The sequence below is a fragment of the Taudactylus pleione genome, unplaced genomic scaffold (assembly GCF_031769625.1).
Source record: "Taudactylus pleione unplaced genomic scaffold, aTauple2 ptg000986l, whole genome shotgun sequence".
NCBI classification, from domain to species: domain Eukaryota; kingdom Metazoa; phylum Chordata; class Amphibia; order Anura; family Myobatrachidae; genus Taudactylus; species Taudactylus pleione.
The window spans coordinates 763894-783990 of record NW_028285387.1 but is presented as its reverse complement, the minus strand read 5'-3'; the positions used below and the strand labels follow the sequence as shown (position 1 = coordinate 783990).

The following is a 20097-nucleotide window of genomic DNA, read 5'->3' as shown; positions in this document are numbered from 1 at the left end:
CCGTGCATTCACAAGGTAGCTGGCCAGTTACCGCCCATTTCATAGATGGAGAGATCCAGCCACACACAAAGCAACCTGGTCACTCTCGTGGCCTCCGTTAAAGTGCGCATGCACAATCTGCTATTGCTTTTTGCAGCTAATGGTGCGACCGTGTAAAGATGCACCAGGTAATATTACAGTGTCTACTGTGCACCAGGGAAGGACTTTGTAGCGACGTTTGCATTAGGCCCATAATCTCCCTCATTGACTACTGTAATTCACTCTGTACTAGTCTTCCCCTAAACAGGACTCCCAACCCTTCTTATCCTGAAGGCAGGGGCTGGAGTTCCTTCCTCCACATAACATCCTCCTCCTGCTGCTGCTTGTTTGTACTTTACAGTATCCACTATATAACATACTTCTACTAAGATACATTAACCAAGTGTCACCTACATTCATCTGTGTTCCAGAGTATGGAGAGTAAGCAGGAATGGGTTAAATACTCTTCAGCCTCACACTGTACAGTGATGTTTTCTCAATTATGGAATGTACACGTCACTGGGCCTGATTCTGTAAGGATCGCTATTGCGATCGCAATAGCGATTACACACACGGGACCTCATTCAGAGTCGCGAGCGAGCGCCGATGCGCTCGTAAACCAACTCGATGGTTTGGCCTGCGCACGCGCAGCGGCTGCACAGCGGCCGCACAGCGCGTGCGCAAGCCCCGGAGCGACAGAGAAACTCTGTCGCTCCGGAGCTCGTTACCAAAGGGGCGGCTGTCGATGTTGATCAACAGCTGCACCTGTTTGGTAGGCGGGCCGGAGGGGTGGTTTCCACAACGCAGACGTTCCTTTGCGAACGCCTACCGTTTTGTGGGCGGCCCCACTGACATCATCAGTGATGTCAGTGGGGAGGTTCCTGCTGAAACACAGCAGGAAGCTCCCTGGGGCTTAAGGTTGACGAGACCCTACCCTAGGGTCTCGTCGTAAGCCCCGATGGTTGCGATGGTCTTGACCATCGCGACCATCTCCCTTAGCAGTCGTTAGAGCTGTGGGTGTTAACCCACAGCCTAACGACCGACACCCCAGCTCTAACGACCGACATGGACATCGATATGCTAATGATTGCAATTGCAATGCCATAGGCAACCTAAAATAAGGATGCCCCTTTACCTTACATACATCCGTAATACTTAGCAAGACAGCGAAACCATCGGTAACATGGAGTACCATCGCAGCCTCACACACACTTACACAAGCTCTGACCTTACTCAGGAATTACTAACCTCATCACACACAGTGATACACAAGACTGAGAGACCAGCAGTAACATGGAGTACCATCGCATCCTCACACACACTTACACAGGCTCTGACCTTACTCAGGAATTACTAACCTCATCACACACAGTGACTACACAAGACTGAGAAACCATCAGTAACATGGAGTACCATCACAGCCTCACACACACTTACACAGGCTCTGACCTTACTCAGGAATTACTAACCTAATCGCACACAGTGATTACACAAGACTGAGACACCATCAGTAACATGGAGTACCATCACAGCCTCACACATACTTACACAGGCTCTGACCTTACTCAGGAATTACTAACCTCATCACACACAGTGATTACACAAGACTGAGAAACCATCAGTAACATGGAGTACCATCACAGCCTCACGCACACTTACACAGGCTCTGATCTTACTCTGGAATTACTAACCTCATCACACACAGTGATTACACAAGACTGAGACAACATCTGTAACATGGAGTACCATCACAGCCTCACACACACTTACACAGGCTCTGACCTTACTCAGGAATCACTAACCTCATCACACGCAGTGATTACACAAGACTGAGACACCATCAGTAACATGGAGTACCATCACAGCCTCACACACACACAGGCTCTGACCTTACTCAGGAATTACTAACCTCATCACACGCAGTGATTACACAAGACTGAGACACCATCAGTAACATTGAGTACCATCACAGCCTCACGCACACTTACACAGGCTCTGACCTTACTCAGGAATTACTAACCTCATCACACACAGTGATACACAAGACTGAGAGACCAGCAGTAACATGGAGTACCATCACAGCCTCACACACACTTACACAGGCTCTGACCTTACTCAGGAATTACTAACCTCATCACACACAGTGATTACACAAGACTGAGACACCATCAGTAACATGGAGTACCATCACAGCCTCACACACACTTACACAGGCTCTGACCTTACTCAGGAATTACTAACCTAATCGCACACAGTGATTACACAAGACTGAGACACCATCAGTAACATGGAGTACCATCACAGCCTCACACATACTTACACAGGCTCTGACCTTACTCAGGAATTACTAACCTCATCACACACAGTGACTACACAAGACTGAGAAACTATCAGTAACATGGAGTACCATCACAGCCTCACGCACACTTACACAGGCTCTGATCTTACTCTGGAATTACTAACCTCATCACACACAGTGATTACACAAGACTGAGACAACATCTGTAACATGGAGTACCATCACAGCCTCACACACACTTACACAGGCTCTGACCTTACTCAGGAATCACTAACCTCATCACACGCAGTGATTACACAAGACTGAGACACCATCAGTAACATGGAGTACCATCACAGCCTCACACACACACAGGCTCTGATCTTACTCTGGAATTACTAACCTCATCACACACAGTGATACACAAGACTGAGAGACCAGCAGTAACATGGAGTACCATCACATCCTCACACACACTTACACAGGCTCTGACTTTACTCAGGAATCACTAACCTCATCACACGCAGTGATTACACAAGACTGAGAAACCATTAGTAACATGGAGTACCATAACAGCCTCACACTTACACAGGCTCTGACTTTACTCAGGAATTACTAACCTCATCACACGCAGTGATTACACAAGACTGAGACACCATCAGTAACATGGAGTACCATCACAGCCTCACGCACACTTACACAGGCTCTGACCTTACTCTGGAATTACTTACCTCATCACACACAGTGATTACACAAGACTGAGACAGCATCTGTAACATGGAGTACCATCACAGCCTCACACACACTTACACAGGCTCTGACCTTACTCAGGAATTACTAACCTAATCGCACACAGTGACTACACAAGACTGAGACACCATCAGTAACATGGAGTACCATCGCATCCTCACACACACTTACACAGGCTCTGACCTTACTCAGGAATTACTAACCTCATCACACACAGTGATTACACAAGACTGAGACACTATCAGTAACATGGAGTACCATCACAGCCTCACACACACTTACACAGGCTCTGACCTTACTCAGGAATTACTAACCTCATCACACACAGTGACTACACAAGACTGAGAAACTATCAGTAACATGGAGTACCATCACAGCCTCACGCACACTTACACAGGCTCTGATCTTACTCTGGAATTACTAACCTCATCACACACAGTGATTACACAAGACTGAGACAACATCTGTAACATGGAGTACCATCACAGCCTCACACACACTTACACAGGCTCTGACCTTACTCAGGAATCACTAACCTCATCACACGCAGTGATTACACAAGACTGAGACACCATCAGTAACATGGAGTACCATCACAGCCTCACACACACACAGGCTCTGACCTTACTCAGGAATTACTAACCTCATCACACGCAGTGATTACACAAGACTGAGACACCATCTGTAACATTGAGTACCATCACAGCCTCACGCACACTTACACAGGCTCTGACCTTACTCAGGAATTACTAACCTCATCACACACAGAGATACACAAGAATGAGAGACCAGCAGTAACATGGAGTACCATCACAGCCTCACACACACTTACACAGGCTCTGACCTTACTCAGGAATTACCAACCTAATCACACACAGTAACTACACAAGACTGAGACACCATCAGTAACATGGAGTACCATCGCATCCTCACACACACTTACACAGGCTCTGACTTTACTCAGGAATCACTAACCTCATCACACGCAGTGATTACACAAGACTGAGAAACCATTAGTAACATGGAGTACCATAACAGCCTCACACTTACACAGGCTCTGACTTTACTCAGGAATTACTAACCTCATCACACGCAGTGATTACACAAGACTGAGACACCATCAGTAACATGGGGTACCATCACAGCCTCACGCACACTTACACAGGCTCTGACCTTACTCAGGAATTACTAACCTCATCACACACAGTGACTACACAAGACTGAGAAACCATCAGTAACATGGAGTACCATCACAGCCTCACACACACTTACACAGGCTCTGACCTTACTCTGGAATTACTTACCTCATCACACACAGTGATTACACAAGACTGAGACAGCATCTGTAACATGGAGTACCATCACAGCCTCACACACACTTACACAGGCTCTGACCTTACTCAGGAATTACTAACCTAATCGCACACAGTGACTACACAAGACTGAGACACCATCAGTAACATGGAGTACCATCGCATCCTCACACACACACTTACACAGGCTCTGACCTTACTCAGGAATTACTAACCTCATCACACACAGTGATTACACAAGACTGAGACACTATCAGTAACATGGAGTACCATCACAGCCTCACACACACTTACACAGGCTCTGACCTTACTCAGGAATTACTAACCTCATCACACACAGTGACTACACAAGACTGAGAAACCATCAGTAACATGGAGTACCATAACAGCCTAACACTTACACAGGCTCTGACCTTACTCAGGAATTACTAACCTCATCACACACAGTGATTACACAAGACTGAGAGACCATCAGTAACATGGAGTACCATCACAGCCTCACGCACACTTACACAGGCTCTGACCTTACTCTGGAATTACTAACCTCAGCGCATGCAGTGAAAGCCCAAGCTGCGTATGGCATCACAGTGACTAATTTATGCACGCCCCTTTAACGGCGTTCAAATGCACTTTCATGCCTGCGTTTCACCGACCACCCCCGTCTCCCTCCATCCCCAAACAGTCACTTCCTGTCAAATACTCTGCGATAGGTCTTCATAGTCACTACGATCGCAGTCCCAATCTCAGTGGAGTGTTCATGTATGCGCACTGCAATGCATAAGCATGCGCAGAATGCAACAATCGGTCGATTGCGTGCGTAGTCGCAGTTGCGATTGGTAGTGAATCAGGCCCTTTGTCTGCTATGACTCCCTCATTTCTGTCACCAGATACTATAGTTACCTCATCCTCCTTCTCTGCAGTGGTCAACTTTATGGAGTATTTTATGCTTCTATTTCCGGGGGTCTCGCTGTGCTTCCATGACAGTACGACATTGCCGAGCATTGGGACACTGACTTGGAGATCCTGCGGGGGCTGGATGTGATCTGTGGATTATAAACACCAACCGTTACCATAGACATCACAGGGGCGAATTTAGTAGGGAAATGAAAGCAAATCAGCATGCCATCTTATTTTATATCTGTATTCCAAAAAATATGATAAGCCCAAGCTTGATGTGCATGCAGGTAATTGAAGCAGCTAACACAATTCCGTGTACGTTCACCTTCATTGATATATGATCTATAACTCCCATCTATCCTCAAATCATATTGACGCGTTTCACCTCTATATGAGACTTTTTTTTCCAGACCTAATTTTTGGCATCTCTGACTTGTGGCAATTATATTTTTGGAAAAAAGGATATTTAATAGGGTTGAGCAATTGAAGGCAGTCCACCTTGGCAGAAAACCATTGATGGTTCATGCTGTCTTGGTTGGTGCACAGCTTCCTTCAAAAAGTTCCCAGAGTTTGTAAAAGAAACAATTACAGAACTTCAGTGTCCTCCAGCCACAACACAAATGAAGCCAGAAATTGTTAATAGAGGGAATGTTAGATGGTCAGACACATACATGGACAATGAGCGACACTTGGCAGCATCTACAACTCAGTGACTGAGCTACCGAGGGATGACAAGTGGGTACAGCCAAATAACCAAGGTGACTTATCACCCAGCTGTATATATGGAAAGTACCTTCATTTCACATGAATGTGCACTCGCTGGAACATAACCCCGGGATCACCTGTTGTGTCAGTCTGTGTCACCACAATGCACACAATGCCTGATTCTCAGTCGGATGCTAATGCTGGCTTAGTTTCCTGTGTAAAGACGTGTCTGAAAGTGCATAGACTGAGATGTCCACTTGCAGCATCTATAGGCAGTGCAACTCCTTTAGACGCACCATCAGTGGGGATGTAGTTGGCATCCCAACAGTCAGGTTCTCGCCGCCGGTATTGTGAGCATCGGGAATCTGACGGGTCAGAATGCTGACAACTTCTATTGGTAATATAGGAAAGGTTCCTGGACTGCACACCCAGAATATATATAATGGGTTTATTGCATTTATATATTATCAGTAATTTGTAGTTGTGCACCTGGGATTTGTCTGTTTCTGAACTTCTACTGGTAAGAATGAGGGTTAGGGTCATGCTGTGGGAGGGGAGGTTAGGGTTAGGCTGCGGGAGGGGAGGGTTAGGCTGCGGGAGGGGAGGTTAGGGTTAGGCTGTGAGAGGGGAGGGTTAGGATTAGGCTGCGGGAGGGCAGGGATAGGGTGTGGGGGGCAGTTTGGGTTAGCCTGTGGGAGGGTTAGGGATAAGCTGCAGGAGGGGTGGGTTAGTGTTAGGCTGCGGGAGGGATTAGGGTTAGGAATAGGGTGCGGTTAGGGTTAGACTGCGGGAGGGGAGGGTTAGGGTTAGGCTGTGGAAGGGTTAGGGTTAGGCTGTGGGAGGGGTGGGTTAGGCTGCGGGAGGGGAGGGTTAGGGTGTGGGAGGGTTAGGCTGGGGGGTTAGGGTTAGGCTGTGGAAGGGTTAGGGCTAGGCTGTGGGAGGGGTGGGTTAGGCTCCTGGAGGGGTGGGTTAGAGTTAAGCTGTGGGAGGGTTAGGGTTAGGCTGCGGGAGGGGGGGTTAGGGTTAGGCTGTGGGAGGGTTAGGGTTAGGCTGGGGGGTTAGGGTTAGGCTGCTGAAGGGTTAGGGTTAGGCTGTGGGAGGGGTGGATTAGGGTTATACTGTGGGAGAGTTAGGGTTAGGCTGCGGAGTGGGGGTTAGGGTTAGGCTGCAGGAGAAGGGGTTAGGGTTAGGCTGCGGAGTGGGGGTTAGGGTTAGGCTCCTGGAGGGGTGGGTTAGGGTTAGGCTGTGGGAAGGTTAGGGTTAGGCTGCGGGAGGGGGGGTTAGGGTTAGGCTGTGGGAGGGTTAGGGTTAGGCTGGGGGGTTAGGGTTAGGCTGTGGGAGGGTTAGGGTTAGGCTGCGGGAGGGGGGATTAGGGTTAGGCTGTGGGAGGGTTAGGGTTAGGCTGTGGGAGGGGTGGGTTAGACTACGGGAGGGGGTGTTAGGGTTAGGCTGTGGAAGGGTTAGGGTTAGGCTGCGGGAGGGGGGGTTAGGGTTAGGCTGTTGAAGGGTTAGGCTGTGGGAGAGTTAGGGTTAGGGTTAGGTTGTGGGAGGGGTGGGTTAGACTGCGGGAGGGGGGGTTAGGGTTAGGCTGTGGAAGGGTTAGGGTTAGGCTGCGGGAGGGGGGTTAGGGTTAGGGTTAGGCTGTTGAAGGGTTAGGGTTAGGCTGTGGGAGGGGTGGATTAGGGTTAGACTGAGGGAGAGTTAGGGTTAGGCTGTGGGAGAGTTAGGGTTAGGCTGCGGGAGGGGGGGTTAGGGTTAGGCTGTGGGAGGGGTGGGTTAGACTGCGGGAGGGGGGGTTAGGGTTTGGCTGTGGAAGGGTTAGGGTTAGGCTGCGGGAGGGGTGGCTAGGGTTAGGCTGTTGAAGGGTTAGGGTTAGGCTGCGGGAGGGGGGGTTAGGGTTAGGCTGTTGAAGGGTTAGGGTTAGGCTGTGGGAGGGGTGGATTAGGGTTAGACTGTGGGAGAGTTAGGGTTAGGCTGCGGGAGAAGGGGTTAGGGTTAGGCTGTGGGAGGGGGGGTTAGAGTTAGGCTGTGGAAGGGTTATGGTTAGACTGTAGGAGGGTTAGGGTTAGGCTGCGGGAGTGGGGGTTAGGGTTAGGCTGTAGTAGGGTTAGGCTGCGGGAGGGGGGGTTAGGGTTAGGCTGTGGAAGGGTTAGGGTTAGGCTGCGGGAGGGGGGGTTAGGGTTAGGCTGTTGAAGGGTTAGGGTTAGGCTGTGGGAGGGGTGGATTAGGGTTAGACTGTGGGAGAGTTAGGGTTAGGCTGTGGAAGGGTTAGGGTTAGGCTGTGGGAGGGGTGGGTTAGACTGCGGGAGGGGTGGGTTAGGGTTAGGCTGCGGGAGGGGGGTTAGGGTTAGGCTGTGGAAGGGTTAGGGTTAGGCTGTGGGAGGGGTGGGTTAGGGTTAGACTGTGGGAGGGTTAGAGTTAGGCTGCGGAGTGGGGGTTAGGGTTAGGCTGTGGGAGGGTTAGGCTGCGGGAGGGGGGATTAGGGTTAGGCTGTGGGAGGGTTAGGCTGCGGGAGGGGAGGGTTAGGAATAGGGTTAGGGTTAGCATGAAAATACTTACCGTCATATTCACCATTGGAATTCTGACTGTCAGTGTGCCGTACCCAACCCCATTGGCGCACCACAGAAACTTGCACTAGCTTGATGGCAGGTGCGTTTTCTCCATCGGAGTATGGCCTCCTATATAAGCGACTAATCATCTCTGTACACAGCCGCTTTCAGCGACACACCTGCTATTAATCTGTTACCTCCTAGGAGTTACTGCATCTTAGTACGCAGAGAATCGGGACGCATACACTGTGCTGCTCATTTGCATGCAGAGTAGTAAAAATAACGGTCTCTTGGGTCCACATCAGTGTTGTCCCCGACTCAGAATCAGGCCACAGTGTGCTGGCACATCAATGCAAAATGTTGGATGAGGAGAATCCTGCACTCCATCCATACTGCAACTGAGCCAGGGGTCTCTAGGACCTGCCGGAGCTCAGCAGGAGGCGTGACCTCCCACATGCACTCCTGAGCTCCATCCATACTGCAACTGAGCCAGCGGTCTCTAGGACCTGCCAGAGCTCAGCGGGAGGCCTGACCTCCCACATGCACTCCTGAGCTCCATCCATACTGCACCTGAGCCAGCGGTCTATAGGACCTGCCAGAGGTCAGCAGGTGGCCTGACCTCCCACAACCACTCCTGACTGAGCTCCATCCACGCTCATTCAGGTAACTGAGCCGGCGGCAACGGTCTAGATCCATCTACTGAGATATCTGTGTCCGAACAGATGGACCCATTCAAGTTTTGCAGATGTAGGTTCTAAGGGCTAAAGTCACTTTATTATTAAAAATAAATGAATAAAGTTGAAACCCCTCACCCTCCTTGCTACCCGTTACCTGGACTGTCGAGGGGTGCATGACTATACAGGTCCCCCATGCATGAGTTCTCTGTGTTATGTCAGTTCCCCATTCTCCTATTACAATATTAGCGTCTATTTGTGAATTTTACGACCCGTGTAACCCTGCAGGGTAAACGGGTAACTTGGGTCTTCTGACCCGGGTCCTGGTTACAGAATGGGGACATCCTGGTTTCTCGTCGCTTAGAGACGATGTCATCTCCAAGCGTCAGCAGACCGGGTCCACTGCACCCATGTGCAACGTGAATGGCGCAGACCTGGGAATAACCCAGGTTGGCGCCGCTGTCTGAAGGTGGTGTGTACCGGGTCTGACCTGGTTTGGAACGTTGTTACAAATACCGGGTCAGACCCGGGAATCACCTCAGGGAGACCTAACAGTGCAGGGTTTCCATGTTTCCTAGTTGTGCACAGGTGTATTGTTTTGGGCACGCGAGTCCCGATTTTTCAGCACGGGGAAAAGGCACTAAAAGGCATCTAATTGCTCACCGCAGCGGATTACAGACGCAGACGGTGGGCATCCCAGTAGACAGCCCATCAGCTTCGGCATTAGCATAAATTCGCAGTGGCGGGTGCGACAAGTCGCAGTCGCTACTACATTAGGGTCCATCTCTGAATCAGGCCCATAGGGGTATATTTACTAAAGGGAGGGTTTTTAGAAGTGGAGATGTTGCTCATAGCAACCAATCAGATTCTACTTATTGTTTATCTAGCATCTTCTAGTAGATAATAGCTAAAATCTGATAGGTTGCTATGGGCAACATCTCCACTTCTAAAAACTCTCACTTTAGTAAATATACCCCCATAGTGTCATCTCCCACTGATCCATACAGGACGCTGTCAGCACATAGACTGCACAATGTAGATATACATAATATCAGCTATGATGTAGAAACTACTGAAATGTTGACAGCTAACATGTTGACACCAGCAAACTGTCAACATGTTCACTTTGTCGACATTGTAAATGCTGACAAGTGAAATGCTGCCATTTTGGAAAATACCGATGTTAGGTTGTATATATTGGACACTGGGCTGTATATGCTGGTCGTTGGGCTGTATATGCTGGACATTGGGTTGTATATTTTGGACATTGGTAAGTATATGCTGTACATTGGTCTTTATATGCTGGACATTGAGCTGTATATTCTGGACATTGGAAAGTATATGCTGGACATTGGGTAGTGTATGTTGGATATTGGTATGTATACACTGGACATCGGGCTGTATATACTGGACATTGGGTTGTATATGCTGGACATTGGGGAGTATATGCTGGCCATTGGGTGGTATATGGTGGACATTGGGCTGTATATACTCGACATTGAGCTGTATATGCTGGACATTGGGAAGTATATGCTGGACATTGGGCTGTGAATGCTTACATAGAGCTGTATACACTGGACATTAGGCTGTATATGCTGAACATTGGGAACTATATGCTGGACATTGGGAAATATATGTTGGACATTGGGCTGCATATGCTGGACATTGGGTGGTATATGCTGGATACTGAGTTGCATACAGGATGCTGTGCATTAAGCTGCATATGCTGGATATTGGGTGGTATATATTGGACATTGGGCTGATTATGCTGGACATTGGGTGGTATGTTCTGGACATTGGGCTAAATATGCTGTTTATTAGGCTGTATATACTTACATAGAGCTGTATATGCTGGAAACTGGGCTTATATGTTGAATATTGGTGGTATATGCTGTACATTGGGCTGTATATGCTTACATGGAGCTGTATATGCTGGACACTGGGACATGTTGCAGGATCTGATGGACATAGGGCAATATGAGTTGGGCAGTGGCATTTATATTCATGCTGCAAATGGTACTGTACGAACATCGGGGAAAATATGTTGGACATTATGTGCTTTATGCTGAGCATCGTGCCAAATATATTATTTTACACATTGTCCTATATATATTGTGCAAGGCATTGGCTTAATGTATTATACTGGATGTTGGCCACAATATGCTGGACAAGGGAATTTATGTACAGCAATGGCAAGAAAAACATACCCAGAATTCAGATTATATTAAATAAACAAAGTGATAAAAATCGCACATACAATTACTGCGCGTATGCTGAATAATAATATACAGATGCTGACGACGTAAATGGATAAAATGCAACATATTGTTATAAAACACTATACTGAACTTTTCTTTCTACTGAGTCATCTTCCTGTTGTTCATTCACTAAGTATGTTACACGCCTCCTGCATTATGACTGAGTATGTTACACGCCTTCTACACTATGGAGTAAATGTGTCAATGTTGGGCTTTTGTGCAATTTTCCATCGTCTTTGCAAATAGGAAATATGCATGAAAAGCCCAACAATAGACCATCGGTACAAACATCAAATCATTTTCATAGTCAGCAATACAAACCCTGGATTTACCATCCGTCGGGTTTGTAAACCCAATGGAAGCCGCAGAAACATCACAGCTGAATAGTAAATAAATAAACCTGCCTGAGAGCGCTGTGTATGCCCTAAGCACTGCCCACATCAGTGTGACCGCTGCAGGCTTTGGTTTGTGTAAAAGAAGAAGAAATGGTTCACTTTAATTATATAAAAAAACATTTTATAGAATGCATGCCCCCCCTCCCCCCCCACCAACACCGCCAAATCAACCCCAGACCTCTCAGTCGAGCTTGTTTTGGAAAATCAGGGAGGGAAGGGGGTGATACTGTGGGGTTACGCTATAGCAAGAAGACTCACAGGATGAGGTGCCCCTACCATAATGTAAACCAGCCCCAAACTGGTCCGGCCACAGCAGGAATCCGTCAGGAAATCGGGACCCCCAAAAAATGCACCCCCCCCCCCTAGGACCAGGGCTATTCCCCGCACCCCTGGGAGGTGGGTGTGGGGTTACTGGTAAAATAATAGAGTAAAATATTGTTCGTTACAGGCAGACTACAAGTACCAGCAAGTTAGCCCCTGCACACCTGTGGGTTATATTTACCAAAGAGAGTAATTAGCTCTATGGTAACAGGCCCCTCCAATTCTGGTGACCATCGAGCGAATGCAGCTCAGTGTGCTTCAGCGTCTGCTTATTCCGTTTATTCGTGTTTATGATACCCAGGGGGAAGGAGATGTACGATATACAGCAGAATAGAAAACCTTAGAGCAGATAGATACATCAGTTTGGGATAACTACAGCTCCATCTGTTCCTCACATTCATCTCTTCCAATTAAACCATTAAACGCATTACAGAGCGAACGATGTCAAACAGAAAATGTGGACACAAAACTATTATTGCCGCAGTTCCTAAGCTGTACCCATCTGCTTTATACTGTATTATAATGTATAATAATAAATAACCAGACATTATACTGGAATTGTGGAATAATGTGAGAAAGCCATGTAAAATGAGAACGATTTCTTTTTATGGTGTAGATACAATATATGTTCTGTTTAATCCCTATTGCAAATATTATGATTTTTTTTATTTTTTATAGTATTGTAAGTTACTGTTTTTGTGCCTGGCTTTGTCGTACACAAATGTTTTCTGGCGCAGTGATCAGGAGAATCTGCAAGATAGTTACAAATCTATTCTGTTGGTATAATCTCGCTGCGTATGGTAACGGTGCTCCAGCCAATCAGCTCCCAACTGTCACCTGTTTTGAAAAATGACAGTTGGGAGCTGATTGGCTGGACACCATTTATCATATGATTTTTAAAACTCATTGATAAATGAGCCCCTAAGTTTTCTCAGAAAGTCCAACTGCTGACGCCAGTGAAGCTGCATCCAACGACAAAGTTGCTGGCTTCGGCACACCCCTAAAACGCTGGAGGCATGCCAGCATTTTAGGCGCTCTTCCCCGTTGCCACCCGCTGACTTCCGCAGCCTGTCAATCAAGCTGTGGCTTCCCCCACACTATGACTGGAGTCACAGCAGCATCGCGACACCTGCGTACCTGCAGCTCTGGCACATGCACTGTCCCGAAAAAAATGTCAATATCAACCGAATTGGCACTGCGCCTGGGGCTGAATCAGCCCCTAAGTCACTATTTATCAGTTTCTATATATATCTTCTGGGTCAGCAGTTCCCAACCTCTCTGGTTTGTGATACATCCGTTGAAACAAATAATAAATTTTTTCCCTAACAATCCGATGTTAAAATACTGTTATTTAAATACAGGTACATTGATAAATAATTAAATATATGTATGTCTGAAAACCAAAGGGAATTACAATTAACTTGTTTAATTTATAATTAACAAACAGTTCATACACAATCTCCATTGCCTATATTCTACAAATTGTAATAACTGTTTCCTGACCCCCCCCCCCCCAGGATTATTGTGATACACCCGTTGTGGTATCGGGACACATCAATATCAACTAGCGCAACGGTTACAAATCGCTGCTCCAGGTTGTAAGCTCTGTGGAAAAGATATAATATTGTGCTGGGCTGGAGACAAGGGTCTCTTAAAAAAAGTTTGGTTTTAATATATTTTTTTTAGATTTAAAATTGATTGGCACAGAATCTCCGGCAGAGTATGGCCTCCAACGTGCGTGATCAAGCATTTAAGTTCGCAAATCAGATAGAATATCTTCGTCCATTTGATTCGCCACCTCCCAGTCACCACCCGATACATTCCTGGAGTCTGTACGGCTCAAGCAGTCCTGCGTCTCTGTACGCAGACATCGAGGGATGCATCCGCCATGCACCTTCTAGAGACTTAGACACGTGCGCAGACACACACAAACGCTAATTTACATGAACATCGCCATTGCTTGTGACTCAGAATCAGGCCCCTTAGTGTTAAAACCATTACAGTCACTTCCTTTTCTCTAATCAATGGACATGACGGATTTGGGCATTGCACATACAGATGTGTCCTCATTCACCTAGCGATTTTGCGCAATATGGCATGCGATGCTTGGCGCATCTTAGACACTGCACCACATGTTCGCACGTAATCGCAATTATGACAGTTGAAATTCCCTTGATACTACGTGGGAGTCCTTGGTCTCCTGACATTTTTCACAGATTTGCATCTTTTTCGCACTGCTATTACTATGGAAATCCTCTAGCGATGTACTGGGTACACAGAAGTGGTGTGAAAAAACTGCATATGTGCCAAATAATGTGCAAAACAGAAGCATAGCGCAGACTTAGTCGCATTTCTATGTCACGCAAAGTGGGGCTATTGATGGAGGATAAATGTATGCGTCATATGGATTATAAATGTATCTGTGATTTTCTTCATTTATCCAACCAATACAGTAGCATCAAGTTAGAAATAAAAACTTATTTACATTGTGGCAAATGTTGTACCTAAATAAATATTATATGAACATGAATTCAAACATGAACTCAAATAATAATAATAATAATAATAATAATAATATTATATATTTTTAATTATTACATGTGGACAGACAACTTTTGATAAAAAAAACCCAGCAACATAAATACCAAACAATAAACAGTGGCTAAAGTAAAAATATTTATATGTTATTTGTGTATATTACTAGTTGCTTAATTAAAATAGTGCTGTAAATAAATAATAAAAACATTATTATTATTATTATTATTATTATTATTATTATTATTATTATTATTATGACAAATACTACTGCTACTACTAATATTATTATTATTATTATTTATTTGTATTACATATGGATAGACATCTTTTGATAATACAAAGCAATATAAACACCAAATAAATAAATAGATTCTAAAGTAAGAATATTTATATTTTATTTTCTTAAATAAAATAGTGCTGTATACAAATAAAATAAACATTATTATAGTTATTATATAACTATTATTATTATTATTATTATTATTATTATTATATATTTGTAATTATTACATGTGGACAAAACTTTTGGTAAAACACATCAACATAAACACCTAACAATAAACGGTGGCTAAAGTAAGAATATCTAGATTTTATTTGTGCATGTTATATTACTAGTTTCTTAAATAAAATAGTGCTGTATTCAAATAAAATAAAAATTATTATTATAAATGCTACTACTACTACTACTAATAATAATAATAATAATAATTATTATTATAATACAGTAGATAAGGGTTCTCATACTGTATGTCGCTAAATATCTTTATTATACATTAATTTCTGTGGGGTTTATTCAGCAAGAGTGACGATGTTGCCCAGAATATTATTGGGCAACATTGTCACAAGTTTTATCAATTGTGATAATTTATTGCTGCTATTCAGAAATATTTTCTGCAGGGATAGCGGTTGTGGTAACATGCTGTTCCTGCGATGTCACAGAAGGCATTGTTTTCGGGATTCCGAAAGCAATCCCTTCTGTTTCTTCTTCTGCGCATGCTCAGTCATGCGCTCGGAAATAGTCTCTGTCCCTGCTTGCGGTGACCTCCGAAGGGGTAAGTACATCTCCTGCCTGTCCAAATTGATTGACATGTGTATACAGGCTTTATACTAGCATGTATACATGTATATTTATGTGCTTTTATATTTAACAATTATATATAAATGTTAAATATAATCGCACATAAATATACATGTATACAGGCTAGTATAAAGCCTGTATACACATGTCAATCACTTTCGGCAGGTTTAACATGCTCTAATTGGACTTACCTGTTGGCGATCACCGGAAAGCAGGGATGGAGACTGGGCGGGCTTACAAAATGCGGCAGGGACTTATGGGAAACTTTCCCTCTGTCCCTGCAGTTTTTGGGATATTCTGAGATGGCGTTATATAAAGTAAATATATTTCGAGTGATTTAACACTTTTTGCTTTGCTGAATAGCAAATAGCGTTAAAGCACTGTACAGATCAATGGCTAATCCCTACAGTGCGGTACTCAGCGAGATGGGAATTAGTGGAGAAGATAATTGCGTTATCTTCTCCATTATCCCATTGCTGAACAGGGGATTTACATCAAATATATGGAAATCATAGTTTACGTATTTTTTTATGTAAAAAATCAATGCTGAATAGACCCCTATGTGTCATAAATTATTTTCCCACAATTTAAGCTACTGATGAACCCAACACAGCATGAGTGAGTGCAGGTTCCTATACGTAAAAATAAAAACAAAATAAATGGCCATATTCTGTGGCGCAAACGTCACCTCTTATAGTTGCCCAGTTTTTGATTAAGCCCTGACCTAGATGTAAGAGATAACTTTATATAAACAGCTCACATCTCAATGAAATAAAACACAAAGCGGAACGAAGATGGTGTAGGACTCACCATATGCAGCCACCTGGGACAGGATAAGGAGAAGTCTCAGTGCTCCAGGCATGACCTACGAAGGAGAACATGGAACATTTTCATAATCAAGTGAATGCACGCATATGAATATATATATATATATATAACATATATACCTTGCTTAGTTTAGTACCGGATAAACACCCTGGTTGGTTAAAAGAGTGTTTCATAGGGAAGTGAAACTGCAGAATATTTATACCAGCCAAGTTGTTTACATGAGGATCTAACACAACATCTTGCTGGGCACCATTTAAAGGGAAACGTGTACCCACAAACCGCAAATAAATCCACAAACCTCACATGCACCTTGCAGAAGGGAGATTCAATTTTGCAGACTGAGATTGTTTTATAATGAGATGCAGAAGAGGGGAGGCCGCACTCTCCTGGGTACCCTGGAGCCGGATTTGTTACTAGCTCTAACACAGGCTGATATTTAAAAAATAAACATTCATTGAATGATAAGACCTCCCAGAAACTCACAGTTGCCACTTTATTAAAATTATAAATAAATTTAATTTAAATAAATTTATTTATTAAAATTAAGTATTTTTTTCTTTCTTGATACATTATTGTTCAAAAAAAATAAAGAACAAAAAAACAATGTAAAAAAAAATGACCAAATTGCTTGTAATGGACGTACGCTGATAAGTAACTATGATCGGAAGTAACAAACGCGTATTGTGCGGATACACAACGATCTCTTGTCACCGCAATTTATAAATGAAATACTGCCCTGGAGTGGCAAGGATTAATTTACAGCTTCATCGTGCCAGTCTCTGCAGGTAGGCACATGTGTGAACTAACTAGCGCATAGCGAAATTGATATTCCACATTTGGGTTTTCAGTTTGACGTACTGTATGCAAAAAAAAAAAAAAAAAAGTTTAAAATAAAATATTTGAAATTGCAAAAAAATAAACAATAAAAATAGTTGAAATTAGGGGTAGGCAAGGGGAGGGGGGGGCGCAGGGGCATCTGAACAATTTAATGTTGCCCCCCCACATTAAATCCTTCCGACACCCCTGCATGTACACACATATACACGCACTGGGGTTCATTATATGTGATAAGATAATAAACTCACAATGCTTTCTCTTATTAGAGATGAAAATCTCTAATAAGAGAAAACATTGTCCGGCTTTGCTGAAAACGAACACACCCGAACTTTGGGATTCCGAGCCAAACCAAGGCCCGGCTTCCATCACTTTCAGGTTCCTTCCTAGTAGAACCGAGTCCTGAGTTGGGTCCACTCTCAAGTTCAGAACCCAAATCTAAAATCCGGATCTTGCGTATTTTGGATTCCATGTAAGTCCCCCCTCGTGATGTCAGGCGCTGTTTGGTGGTACAAAATTGACTGGAAATGAAAACTAAAGTTGTTAATAATACTATAGGAACAATAACCGGTCCAAATCATGGTTTTCAATGTTTTTATCATTTTCTAAAGAAATCCAAAACCGGAATTCTTGAGGGTTGTTTTGCCAAAACCAAAACACGATGATGATTTAGAACCAAAACCAAAGCACGGGGTACACACACAGCTTTAGTTTTCAGACTATGGGGCCTATTCATCAACACTAAAATAAAGTTTTTAAGGATATTTTCCTTAATTACCGTTATATTAGTATTCATGAAGACACTTAACACAGGAGATATCACTGATATCTCCTGGTTAAGTCCGCCTGCATTAATTTCCACACTCCCCATACATTAGTACATTAGTACATTAGTACGGGGATATGGAAATTATGTTATTCATCAAATTCCGAAATTATGTATTTTTGGAATTTGATGGTGTTACTAATGCGCCACTCTCAGGTGGCATACAGCGGGTTACACTTACCTGCTGTCAGCTGGGCAGGTCCTCCTCTGCTCCCTCCGGCGCTCTGGTCCCTTTTCGCTCCATCTGCTGTGCTGACACCGTGTTCTCCCGGCAGAACACAGTAAAGTTTAGAAAAAAAAGAAAAAACATTTTTTCTAAACTCTACTGTGTTCTGCTGGGAGAACACGGTGTCAGCACAGCAGACGGAGCCTGAGGCGGCTGCAGTGGGCAGGTAAGTGGGGGACAGAGGGGAGGGGAGGGGAGCGGAGGGGGGCGGGGGGAGGGGAGGGGATACACATTTACCCCACCTGTAGGCAGTGCTGCGCATGCGCTGGTTTTACGAATGTAACAGCGCATTAGCAGCACTGATTACAGCTGCGGTAAGTTAGCGTAGGCAGGAAAAAGTATCTATTTCCCCAAAAGCTGTCATCTCAAAAATGACAGCTTTTCGGAATAGATAGTTATGGGGAGGAGGAATGATGAATTCCTCCGGTAATTAGGTAGAACTCCATGCCAGTTCTAATCCTAATTATCTCCATCGAGTTTTAAGTAATGATGAATAGGCCCCTATAGGACTAAATGGCAGCACCTGGTGGAAATCCAGAGAGAACATACAAACCACACAAATCAGGCCTTGGTTGGGAATTGAAATCAGGACCCCAGTGCGGTGATGCAGCAATGCTCACCAGAATGGCACCATGCTCTGCACATGTTATCCCCAGTAGTAAGTAACCCTTTGTATAGGGCACACTCAGACCATCCAATCGCCCTTTAATAAGTTGGCCCATTGCTATGCTGATAATAGACGCTATGGCGACCACTTCCCCATGAGCTCACTAAGCCAAATGCTACTTTCATCATCGTCAACCCAACACCTGGTTTATGCAGGTAGCAAATCTACGTCTCCAGGCTGAGGTAGGGCAGGGTCTGTGTTACTCAAAATAAAAACACAACTCAAGGGGGGGTGACATTAGCCCAAATACAGGTACATGAAGAACAATACCATCTAACGTATGAGGAAACATTGAATATAATTCATGGGAGTTGTGGGACGATAAGTAATATATTATGACTGTAAACTTGTGTTGAGAATTCTCTGAGGACTTAAAAGACACAGGAAGGGGGGTTTAAAACTTTCTGATGCATTATATTACTTGTTCAGCTCTAGCGGAGTTCTCTAATAAACATATTTTCAGAATGACTTATAATCCCTTCTTAAATTCTTAGGAATTACGACGTTACAAGTTACAGCAGCCGTTCTGCCATTCCTACTGTACACATTTGGCTCTCTCATTTTGATTTTGTTTTTGTTAAAACACATTTTTATGGTGACAAGTTACAGACTTTACACAGAAATTCAGGCAATAATAAAGATTAGAAATCTCTCTCTACATTTATATAATTAGGATCACTTCCATTTAATAATATTATATTTGACCTGTTATACAGAACGTATATTAAGGCATACTTCCGCCTACGTGGACATATTTTAAATGTGTATACATTGAGCCTTGGGGGGAATTTCCAAGTAACAGCCCGACCTCTCTGCAATCATACAATTCCCTCTGGGCTATTCACATCTGCTGATACGGGGCCCAAATCCACAGTGGTGGGAAGGCTGCAGTCTGCGGACCCCTCACACGTCACTCAAAGCAGCTGCACGTAGGGTTGTGTG

General features: G+C 44.4%; 1 protein-coding gene across 1 annotated transcript in view; it reads right to left on the bottom strand.

The window, feature by feature from the left end:
• The window catches only part of IL5RA (interleukin 5 receptor subunit alpha), a 53765-nt gene extending 35857 nt beyond the window's left edge, over positions 1-17908 (bottom strand). The window contains exons 1-3 of the mRNA XM_088460812.1: positions 17789-17908; positions 16585-16639; positions 5260-5402 (exon numbers count right to left, since the gene is read on the bottom strand). Of these exons, the coding sequence (XP_088316938.1) occupies positions 5260-5402; positions 16585-16639; positions 17789-17908 (318 nt within the window). The remainder of the gene's footprint in view (positions 1-5259; positions 5403-16584; positions 16640-17788) is intronic.
• Positions 17909-20097: the final 2189 nt, after the last annotated feature.